This window comes from Symphalangus syndactylus, chromosome 8, assembly GCF_028878055.3.
Source record: "Symphalangus syndactylus isolate Jambi chromosome 8, NHGRI_mSymSyn1-v2.1_pri, whole genome shotgun sequence".
Classification (NCBI taxonomy): domain Eukaryota; kingdom Metazoa; phylum Chordata; class Mammalia; order Primates; family Hylobatidae; genus Symphalangus; species Symphalangus syndactylus.
In genome coordinates this window covers 46,408,582-46,420,914 of record NC_072430.2, presented here as the reverse complement: position 1 = coordinate 46,420,914, position 12,333 = coordinate 46,408,582, and the positions used below count along the sequence as shown (strand labels likewise).

The following is a 12,333-nucleotide window of genomic DNA, read 5'->3' as shown; positions in this document are numbered from 1 at the left end:
AAGACCTGAAAACACAAAAATGAGTATCCAAGTAGCCAAACGTATGAAAAAATGTTCATCACCAATTACCAGGAAATGTAAATTGCAGCCTCAAAAAGATACCACTGAAAACATGACTAAATTTTTCCTTGGCAATATCAAGGGTCAACAAACGTGTCGTACAAATGGAGCCTTATGCCCTGCTGGCTGGAGTATAAACTGGTATAATCACTTTGGTAAGTATTTTCACATCATCAACTGAAGTTGAATAAAGGGAGCTTCATGGGCCAGCAATTTGAATAAAATAGTAAAATTAGCCTATGTACACTGCATTAGTTCCCTAGAGCTGCCCTAACAAAGTACAACAATCTGAGGAACTTAAACAACAAATTTTTTGTCTCAAAATTCGGGAGGCTGAAAATCCAAAATCAAAGTGTCAGCAGGGCTATGGGCTAGGCTTTCTCTGAAACCTGTAGGGGAATCCTTCTTTGCCTCTTAGCTTCTGTTGACTGGCCGGAAATCTTTGGCATTCCTTGGCTTGTAGATGCATCACTCCGATCCTCCATCTTCACATGGCATTCTCCCTTTGTCTCTTCACACAACTTTCCTTTTATAAAGACACCAGTCATATCAGATAAGAGGCCCACTCTACTCCAGTATGGCCTCACTTAAGCCATAACATCTGCAATTACCCTGTTTTCAATCACATTCTAAGGTACTAGGGGTTAAGATTTCTGTATACCTTATTTGAAGAAGAGGACACAATTCAGCCCATAATATACACCAAAGAGCAATATAATATTCATATGATCAGAATATTCCTGAAATTGCATATTACAGGCTCATAAAAATAGAATATTCATAAAAGCAATTGTAATAGCCAAAAACTATGAACAATACAAATGTCTATCACCATTAGAATGAATTCTAAAGTTGTAATATATTCATGCAATATAATACTACACAGAAATTAAAATAACTACAAATGAAACACTCTGATGAACTTCAAAGACATAAAAGAAGCCATACATGAAGTGCACACACACTGAATCAATTATATTAAATTTTTAAAATAGGCAATCTAAACATTTATTTAGGGATGCATGGTTACAGAGTAAACCTGTAAAGACAAGCGATTACCATAAAACTGAGGATGAAGGTGATTAAGCGTTAAAATCAGGAGGGGACATAAAGGAGCTTCTGGGGTACTAGCAAAGTTCAATTTCTTAACCCACATAAGTTACACGATTACAATGAGTTTTACTCCATTACTGACCCTGTCAGTTGAAAAGGCCTAGAAGCAATAACATCGCAGTAGCAATGAACATACCCAGCACACAGATCTTGATTTCCAAATGCTATTCTCCACTAAAAGAAATAGAAGTGCCTGGCTCCAGGGTTGAAATGAGCCTGGAATATCTGATTGTGCTAAAGAGCAAAGAAATCACTCAATGGATGATGAAGTCATATCAAAAGGACACAGGATCGGCTTGAAGGAGCTCCCATTGGCCCAATTTAGGACAATTTGGGCATCAATATGAATGACAGTAAAGAAATATACACACTGAGGAAAATAAGAATCCAGGAGTCCACAATGTTGTTTTTAAAAAGGGGGGAGAAATAAAAGCCGTTTATAGCAGAAAGCTAACTAATAACATGGAACAATGAAATCAGAAAATCACCATTTGGCAACCATCAGAGTAATAAATGATTCAGGCAAGACTTATCAATGGAGGCTAGCCAGTGGGTAAAAGTTTGAGAAATAACAGGATACTCAGAGCCTCAAAATATTCCAAGATACTTATAACTTTTAAAAGGAAAAATAACTTTACAGTGGAGTAACTTTATAGACACTACCTTAACCAAGTGATTAATGTTAACATCACCAGAAATGGAGCAAATTGACAGCATGTGCCTCCGTAAGCATCTTTTCTACGGCATTCCTCACAAAAACGCATGAGGTGAATTTCATCATGGGAATATATCAAACAGACCCAAATTGAGAGACATTCCACAAAATGAATGACTTCAACTACAAATATCAAGGTTATGAAAAACAAGCAAGATTAAAGAACCATTCCAGGTTACAGGAGACTGAAAAGACAGGACAACTAAATGTGGCCCGTAACTCAGGATTTTCTTCTGTTGCAAATGACATTATTGGCACCACTGATGAAACACAAATAAGATCGAAAGAGAGAGGGAGAAAGAGAGAAACAGCAAGTGACAGTAGAGCAAGAGTCAGAGACAGAAGAAAGAGAGAAAGAAAATAAAGACTAAAATACAGAAAAATGGTTAACAGATGGAGAACTAGGGTAAAAGGTATATGTAAGAATTCTTTGTACTATTCTTACAACTGTTCTGTTTGCCAGAAATTATGTCAAAATAAGAAGCTGAAAGACAAAAATCTCACACAATACATAAAATTAGACATTTCATAAAAGCAGAAAACAAAGATGAGAAATTCTTCAACCACTTTAAATACTAAAATACCACTTTTGCTACTTAATTAACACTAAAAACATAAATGACAAAATTCAGTGGTAGCAATTCTGGAAAACCTGATACATACTTTCAAACTTTGCTGTTTGAGTGATCACTAGTCCAACCTTTCGAGGAACAACTTAGCAATATGGACTAAGAGCAATAAAAATGCAGAGACTCTAGTGATTCCACTTCTGGAACTCTATCCTAAGGAAACAAATACCAAACATTGAAAAGGCATTATACAAAGGTTTAATCACAGCAGTCTTATTCAAAATAATGTAAACTGGGAAAAAATCCCAAATATAACACAGAAAGAAAACTGAGATACAATCATTTACAGAAATTCAGACACTAAAACAGTCTATAAAAACTACATAAACATGGGAAAAGCTTACAACAGATGTAATAAAGTAAAATTGTATGAAAGGAATGATTAAAGTACAGTTTTAAAAGCATCTATATGCAGCAAGCACACTCAGCCCCCTTGCCATGAGATACCCTGTGCCGCCTAGGGACTTTGCAGACTTCCTACCAGCAAGAAGGCCCTCACCAGATGGAGCCAATCAATGCTGGACTTCTCAGCCTTCATAACTTTTAAAAACATAAATTCCTTTTCTTTATTGAAAACAAAAGTATCTACACACAGAATAAGATTGAAATTCACAACACTGTTAAGTATTTATAGGGTAATGGTATTGGTGAGTGAGGTTTTTCCTTTTCTTCATCTTCCAAAATGTCAGCAACTGTTTATTTTAATACTGAGGATTATGTAACTTAACAAAAAGAAATATGCTTAGTTACTACTTTAACATCCTTTGTGTCTTCAAAGTGCATCTGAAAAATTATCAGTTATGATGAAGTAAAAAGTCATGATGAAGCAATATATACAAATACCTTTATTTTGCTTTTAAACATATCTACCAGTAAACATGTGAGTGTGTAGGCTGCTCAACTCCAGGAGAGGAAAGGTTACAGAAGATATATAACAAATAGTCACAAGAAATCATGATGGGAATAATATCTTTTTTTTTTTTTTTTTGAGATGAAGTCTCGCTCTGTCGCCCAGGCTGGAGTGCAACGGCATGATAATCAGCTCAGGGCAACCTCCGCCTCCCGGGTTCAGGCAAGTCTCCTGTCTCAGCCTCCCAAGTAGCTGAGACTATAGGTGCCTGCCACCATGCCCAGCTAATTTTTGTATTTTTAGTAGAGATGGGGTTTCGCCATATTGATCAGGCTGGTCTCGAACTTCTGACCTCAAGTGATCCACCCACCTCAGCCTCCCAAAGTGCTGGGATTACAGGTGTGAGCCACCGCGCCCGGCCCAATATCCTTTCAAAGAATAAGTGCATTCCATACAAATAAGAAGGTTACAATAAAGTACTTCAAAGCTCAAGAGCCACAGTACTGAGGTATGATCACTAGCATGAGGAGTCTTCCAGGCTTCTCTTTTGTCCAGTACTCACTGAAGTCTCATCCGTTTTTCAGGGGGGCCTTTAGCACTCACTGTCTGTTGTACATTCTTTGTGGTCTCCTTCTCCTCAGATTTTACAGTTTCTGGTACAGGTTCTGCCTCTTTCTTTGTTTGATCCACTAGATATCAAAGCAGATTTTTTTGGGAGGGAGATATGTGTGGGGGGAATGAAATAAATGGTTAATATGAATGGTTCACATTTTCAAATTCATTTTTAACTGCTTATCTCAAGTTCTAGTATCTAGCTGTTTCCCCAGGCAGATGTATACAAGAACCCAGTTACAAACCTAACCTGGTAACTCAAGGAAATTAATGATACTAGACAAAACTACATAGCATTTAAGACAGTATGTAAAAACAAGATATATAATTATTCTAACCCAGTACCATGATGGTTCAATACCTATTTTCAATAATGTAACAGAAAACATCATTGTGTAAAAACACAGATTTGATGAAGACACCTCGAATCACAGTGGCTTCCTCACACCTCCTCAATACCTACTTTTTCCTTCCCAATTCATCTTTTCACTACCAAAATCACTACCACAATGGCACCACCTGCTGACAGTTCAGTAGATCTCAAAAGATTAAGAGTAAAAAACTACAATGGGAGACTCTAGAACAAGACTTTTCAACCCACGGCCCATGGGCAGCATGTGGTCCAGGATGGCTTTGAATGTGGCCCAACACAAATCTGTAAACTTTCTTAAAACGTTATGAGACTTTTTTTTCCCTTTTTTTCAGCTCATCAGCTATCATTAGTGTTATTTTATGTGTGACCCAAGACAATTCTTCTTCCAATGAGACCCAGCCCCAGCTCTAGAAGGACAAAATTACCACAGTTCATTTCACATGCTATAGTTGTTACCGATTTACAGGCTGTTCGATCTTATTTCAAGAGTAATAAGAACATTACATGAACCATACCTGGAACAGGCTTTTCTCCAGGCTTTAGCTATAATTAATTGTTCAGAAAACACGGAGGTGGAGGAAGAGGAAAAAGAAGAAAACAGGTCAAGTTGGCAAAATTTCTTCTTCTTGATGTCATATTAATAAAATGAAAGCTTCATCCAAATTACATTTCAAATGACTTTGTGAAGAAAAGCTACCATTTATGTACTATAAAGTAAACTTATCATTTTCTACTTCTTAGTCCCCATTCTAGAAAAGACACAAATCAAAAACTAGAACAAGATAGTCAACCAACCATAAAAACACTTGAATATTTAACAAAGACTTCCACCTCCACACCCAGGCTACAATGCTTTATAAAAAGCAGTTCAGTAGAATCCAATGGGAAGAAATAATGAAGTCTTTCAATACTCCAGAGTCTTATTTCCTTAGGGGATATGAATTATGGGAAGGGAGAATGAAGTATGGATGAACCATGACTTTTAAAGTTGGCAGGCATGGGAAATTTGGAGGGAAAAGAAATTTCTGATGAGTCTATTATTAAAAACCAATCTATAGGAAAAAAAAGATAAGAGCATTAGAGGTTAGAAATAAGGTCAGGTCCTTCACTCTGTAGAGCAATTCTTTCACTTGATTAAGCTCTGTCATCTCCTTTGCCCCATTCCCCAAGTTAAATGCTCTACAACACTCTTGTCTTCTTCTACCCCTCATTCTCATCCGATGACACTGTCTCCCATGTTTAAAAACAACAACAAAACCAGGATGCCAACACCACCAACTTCCTTACCATCTACCTTCAAACTTATTATAACTTTATATACATATACACACATATATATTTAAAATACCTTATTACTTCCGTATCATCTTAGAAGAAAAAAGTAGCCTCTTCATTTCTAATGCCTCCATCTGTTTGCTGAATCGTTCTGGATTTACATGCCCTCCCTGGGCCTTCTTACCTATTCCCACTCCTAACAACTACAAAATTTTCTGATATTACATGTTCCAGGTTCACGCTGACAACTGCCAATTATCCTACCCCAACTGCAAGTCCTGGGAATCTTTACACTTAACAAGACCAAAACTGAGCTTCATATTATTATCCACTGTGCAATAAAAAGGTCACCACAGAAGGCCTGAGGCTGCTATACTTAGAAAGGCCTGCTTGCCAGGTTGGCCCTTGGCTAGTGTCTAGAAACTTAGATTTTTGGAGGGTTCCCACCATTCCCTGATAATAGGGGCTTACTGTGCCTAGACTGCACAAATAATGCAGTTTAGGCTGAACACCTGCTTTCTTCAGAGGTTGTGGAATTTTCGTATGTGCTAGATAGAGGATACCTACATGAAGAGCTCCCCCAACTCCAAAAACACACCCTGGGTACCAGGTCTCTAATGGATCTCCCTGGGCAGAAATATCACACATATATTGCTGCATTTTCACTGCTGAGAGAAGAGTGCACTCTGTGTAACCTCTTAAGGGAAGGAGAAAGTATAAGGAAGCCTGCACATAAATTCTTCCAGACTCTGCTGTGTCCTTTTCCCTTATGATCTGGCTATACATCCTTACTATATTATAGCAATAAATCTTAGCTGAGTACAACTACATGCTGAGTCCTTTGAGTCCTGCTAGCAATCTCCAAATATGGGAGTCGTCATGAGAACCCCCAACAAAGCCACATAATCACATTATCTTGTGAAAATATCAATACTTAAACATGTCCAAAGTAATTCTGAGGGAACAAATTGTTTTCCTTTAAAATAGGAGAGGAAACATAGGGAGGAACGTTGAGGAGAGTAAAAAATTTGAAAAGGGTGATTTTTCTACTGTCAGCACTGAACTATATTTAAACTATATTGGACACTGAACTGTATTTGGACACTGAATAATGTCATTATTTACCCAACATAACACACTGTCTAATCTTTTCTAGTAAATCCTGCCAGACTAGTAGAACATGGTTTGAGACGGGGATATATAACAAGAGTGCGTCTTGGAGCAAATTTAATCAGGTGGCTTTGGTTTAGATAATCCTAGTTGAAGTAATATCCTATGGTATTCTAGCAGCTTCTAAAACCAGCAATAAAAAGACAGTCCTCATAAAAGGCTCCAAGGACCAAAACGCTCATCACATCAGTATTAGTGCAACTTCCAGCAGTAACAAGAATTAAAATATGGAAAAAGGAGCTTCAAAGAAGCAGACAGGACTTCTCCAATATTCTCCTGAGCATCCCCTTATAGGGGCAACATCCCTGCGTACAAGCCCAACTTCTCGATAACATTGATAAGTAGGAATACCTGCTGTATCCTTATCCGAACTACAAATAGTTCTGGAGGATGCAGTGGGTAAAGAGGAGTTCATATGAGCTAAAAGAAGTTCTGGGAGACTTGAAGTAGATTATTTTCTTCTCTAGATCTGAGGCTGGAAAAATTTTTGGTAGGAAAAGCAAAAAGATTATTAATAGTTCTAGAGAAAGCCATCTTTCTCCTAGCTATGTTACACAGAGCTGGATATACTCTATCTTTGGGAGTTGGTTTTTGGCCCTTGGTAAAAGAAATGTGGGGTTCAGGAATATGATGATATAAGCATGAATGTGGCTAAACCTTTAAAAGAAAAAGGTAAAAAACTCACTGAAATGATATGAAATCTGCAGTCTGCTTAAAAATAATTGGGAGGGGCCGGGCATGGTGGCTCATGCCTGTAATCCCAGCACTTTGGGAGGCCGAGGCGGGCAGATCACAAGGTCAGGAGATCGAGACTATCCTGGTTAACAGGGTGAAACCACATCTCTACTAAAAAATACAAAAAATTAGCCGGGCATGGTGGCAGGTGCCTGTAGTCCCAGCTACTCGGGAGGCTGAGGCAGGAGAATGCCATGAATCCAGGAGGTGGAGCTTGCAGTGAGCTGAGATCGTGCCACTGCACTCCAGCCTGGACGACAGAGCGAGACTCCGTCTCAAAAATAATAATAATAATAATAATAATAATAATAATAATAATAATACTTGGAAGGAAGTAGGGGAAGAAGAGATAAAACAAGCTTGGTCATTTTGATAACTATTGAGGCAGGCTAAAGGGTAGAGGGGACTTTATTTTTAATTATTCTCTCTGCTTTCATGTTTTTAAAATTACCATACTTTTCTATAAACTAAAGAGTTTTTATTTTAAGAATCAAGAGAGTCTTTGAGCTTTCTACAATTTCTAGCCTAGCTCACTAGGATAGGACAGCAAACAAGAATCAAGGCAGCATCCCTAGCCAGGGGAAGAAAAAAAAGTTGTCTTTCACTGGAGTACCTCAGGACTCAAATACAACAGCAAACTACTGAATGTTCTGTAGGTCGGTCAATGAAAACCAAACCCCTAACAACTGTATTTCAACCAAAATCTGTTTCTTTCCCCATATTCTGAATTTTAGTTAACAATACCTAGTCTAATTCTAGGCCTAAAACCCCAGAATCACCCTTTGTCCAATCTCTCCAAATCCAACCACCAAATTAAAGCAATCGTAACTCTGAAATACCTCCTAAATCTGTCTCCTCTCTATCCTATGGCCACAGAATTCAAGCTTTCCACAATTTAAGTGCCCTGACTCCGAACTTCACATGTGATTTCCTAAGCATGCCCCACCATATTGTTACTAGCTACGTTCCTAAAACACAAAACTGACTACACTACTCCCTTGCAACTACTTTTAAATATCCAATGGGTCCTTATTACCAAGAGCAATAATTCTCAGCTAGTCACTTAAAGATGAGGTAGAGGAGTTTTTAGTGAGAATACATTCGTAGAGACTATATACTTGAAAAAGATTATACAAAATTTCTCCTGGTTTGGTCTGTCTTTGGTTATGATAGCTATTGTTTTAAAACTTAAAATAACTCTGAATGCATCTGGAGGCCTGTTATGTTTATGGGAGTGGTAATGGGTTGTAAGTTTAAAATAGAGAAGAAACATAGGCCTCCAGGATTAAATCTCAGCTCCTTTGCATAGCATACAAAATCCTTCTCAACTGACCTTAATCCATTTTTTAAGTCTCATCTTCCATTACTCTTCCCCTCCACAAACAGAGTAAACCTTCAGAGGATTTTTCTGGTTTCTGAACATACGTTCACTAACTCATGTTTCTGGTTTTGCATGTTCTATTACCATTTTCTAGATCAGGACTGTTCAAAAGAAATGTGAGCCACAAATGCAAGCTATATATGTAATTTTAAATTTTCTTGTCACATTTTTAAAAAGAAACATGTATTTTATTTAACCAAATATACCTAAAATATTATTTCAACATGTAATCAATATTTTTAAACTACCGAGATATTTTACATACATTCTTTTTCATACAAGACTGAAATCCAGTATGTATACTGCACTTACATCACAACTCAATCTGGGCTAGCTGTGTTCCAAATGCTAATAGTCACACGTGCCTCGTGGTTACCGTACTGGACAGCACATGTCTAGGTGTCTTCCCCTGGCCTACCTAGCATATACTATGTACTCACCAAATGAATGGTCAACTACACCTAACTTCTTACATTCTGTAGAGGTCACTCATCACCCTACACACAGCTATAATTCATTCAACAGACAATGTTCCATCTTCAAGTGCAGTTGATGAGATTCCTCTAAACTGGCTTTCCAGTCCTGAGTTCCATCTTGTGTCCTCTGCTCTCTTCACCACCACATCACAATTCCAACAGCACCTATCTCTCACTACAGCAGAGTCAGGGAAGAGAGAGGGGAGGCCTGTTCTAAAGTCATCTCACGTGAAAATTTTCATTTAGTTTAAAATTTCCCTTGAAAATCCCTTAAAGAGCTCCTAACAAAAACAGGGTATATGATCTTGTATGTACACTGTAAAAGTCCAGAAGAATTGAGACTAGCCATGAGAACAGCATATTCATCGATTCCATTCCATATCTACTAGACTCCAAAAGCTCATTTAGTAGAATGGCAGGTGGATTTGCTATTGCTGTTAGAAAACTCCCTGCCCCTCCAAATCACACAGTGGAATTCACAACTTAAAACTCCAACACAGTGTATCTCTATTAATCACTCCTGTCTCCTCTGTTTATTATGCCACTCTACCTCAGATGTTCTGTTCTTTTTGTTACACAAGTGTTAACTATTCTATCATTTAGGTTGTTCAGATATCTACCATATCAAGCTGGAAGGTGGCACGTAGAGTAAAAAGAGCATGAGTTTCATATTCTAGTTTTGTTACCATCTGTGACACTTTCAGCAACCTTTTGAATGAGAATATTATCTACATGCAGTCCTCATAGTTTGTGAAGATTCAGTAAGAAACACAAAACAGTGTTAATTCCATTCCATTTACCCATTTCTTCCATTAAGTCTTTCGAAACCTTTCCTTTGATACAGGGATCATTTTTTAACTAATGAGGAAAATCATAATTTTAGGTCACATCTGAAACAGTTCTCAATTAAAAATAAATATATATGCCATAAAGAATTGTCAAATCAAGATTAACCACACATATTCTCATTACCTGCACAAATTTGGGTGGAAATTTTTGTCTGAGGTCTAGAAGTAAAGCATCCACACGTTGTCTCTGAAAAATAGAGCTTGGTTCTTCTTTCCTTTTGGCTTTAGGTCTGACTTTATCTATTAGAATACGAAGTCCAAATCAAAACATTGCCTACTTAGTTTGGTGTCTCCTATTTTACAAATCTTTATCCACCATGAATATACCCAAACTTCATTATTTTTAATGGCTGCTATACCAAAGATAATTCCCAAAATAAGGTAAACACAGTATATATACAGAAGTGTTGTTAACTCTCCCTCTTAACTGAAGTTAATTTCTAACATTTAAGCTGATACATATGTCTTTTAAAGATACTTCAGTTTTGGTATATAAGCATGCACAACCATAAGAGTTTTAAAGCTAAAGTTTTTCATAATTACCTAAATCACAATCCAAATTATTGGCTTGAAATTACCTTTGTTATATTAAGTGTATTAAATGGTCTTTTCCCACAAAACCTACTAGGAACAAATGGAAATGCAGGTTTCACAAACTCAATCTACCATATTCAATTATTAAGACTGTAATTCACTGAAAAAATAAAATAAAACAAAAAATCATGAAGACAAAAAAGAAAACCTGAAAGAGAAATTCTGAAGTTAATCACATGTGGGATTTGCCCTTGGGAGGGAGGTGTATTGGGAAACTGTCTCTAAGCGAAGGATTTCAGATAAGTGTTACTCCAAACACTTGGTTATAGTAGGGGAAAAGAGCCATTGGGCCAATTTTAGTCAACAAAGGCAAACTTTCCTTCATCAAATGTTCCTGCTTATACCTACTATTAAGAAGATACAGGTCTGAATTCTATACAAACGCTATGTTTCCCTCAGTAATTTATCCTGAGTTGCTATTTCTCAGAAAAGGAAATGGAGAATACAAGTATGCTGTTATAAGCACATTTCTGGAAGTAGTCGAACAGTAAAATATGATGAAGACAGTAGCAGATTACATGGAAACTTAGAGGACCTGGAGCCACAAGAGGTGATGAGATGGAAAGATCAGAAAACAGACTGGCCATCTGGGGATAGGGCTCTAAAAAGCAATCTCTCTCATCTCCTCTGCTTTGAAGACTGGAGGAATAAAGAGTTCCAGATACCAAGATAACTCAACAGTCAGGTAAGTAAGGAATATCATCTCTGCTCATTCCACATCACTGTCTGTCCTATGTTCCTTTTTTTTTTTTTTTTTTTTTTTGTAGAGACCAGGTTTCACTATGCTGCCCAGGCTGATCTTGAACTCCTGGGCTCAGGTGATCCACCTGCCTTGGCATTCCAAAGTGCCGGGATTACAGGAGTGAGCCACCACACCTGGCCCCAAATATTTTAAAACCTTGAATCACCTTAACAAAGACTACCAGTTACCTAACAGAGTGAACCTGCATCTGTTCCTATGTGAAAGCTATTATTACCACATCTAGTTACATGAATCTCAGCTGCAACAAAGCCATCATCCCATGAAAAAGTGAAACACACTTAGAAAAGATCAACAGCCATTTTCCTAAAGAAAACAGCTTCATTCTCAGAGGATCAAAAAGTGTTTTAGGAGGGTCTGGATGTTCTACTTACCTTGCTCTTCGTGATCTTTGAAGTGCCACCAATACCCTTTGGAAGGATGATATCGACAGTATGACATAGCTTCATCAAAAGCTGACTGAATACCATGCACTGCAGTAAGCTTGTAAAAGGAAAATAAATTCTAAATTTCTCATTAGGTCGACCAAAATTTCCAAAGTAAATACTCACAAAATATTACATATGCAAAGACAGAACCTATTTTTCAGAACCTAAATTACTATATAATTGAGACTATGAAATATACTTTGAGCACCGACTTGGCTCACGGTAACCAAAGTTCAAGACATTCTAATAGTCAATACTTTATAGCAACTTACAAAAGGCAGAGGAGCTCCAGTTTGATTACTGAAAGCAAGGCA

General features: G+C 37.4%; 1 protein-coding gene across 6 annotated transcripts in view; it reads right to left on the bottom strand.

The window, feature by feature from the left end:
• Positions 1-1,033: 1,033 nt before the first annotated feature.
• MED6 (mediator complex subunit 6) overlaps positions 1,034-12,333 on the bottom strand; it is a 60,003-nt gene continuing 48,703 nt past the window's right edge. For 3 of the 6 annotated variants that reach the window (XM_063644399.1, XM_063644398.1, XM_063644400.1), the window contains exons 5-8: positions 11,966-12,074; positions 10,362-10,477; positions 4,868-4,895; positions 3,350-4,056 (exon numbers count right to left, since the gene is read on the bottom strand). In XM_063644399.1, coding sequence (XP_063500469.1) covers positions 3,926-4,056; positions 4,868-4,895; positions 10,362-10,477; positions 11,966-12,074 — 384 coding nt within the window. In that variant the 3' untranslated portion in view covers positions 3,350-3,925. Of the gene's footprint in view, positions 3,240-3,349; positions 4,057-4,867; positions 4,896-10,361; positions 10,478-11,965; positions 12,096-12,333 lie in introns of those variants that run through there. The other 3 variants (XM_055288967.2, XM_055288968.2, XM_055288969.2) reach the window with 3 other exon arrangements.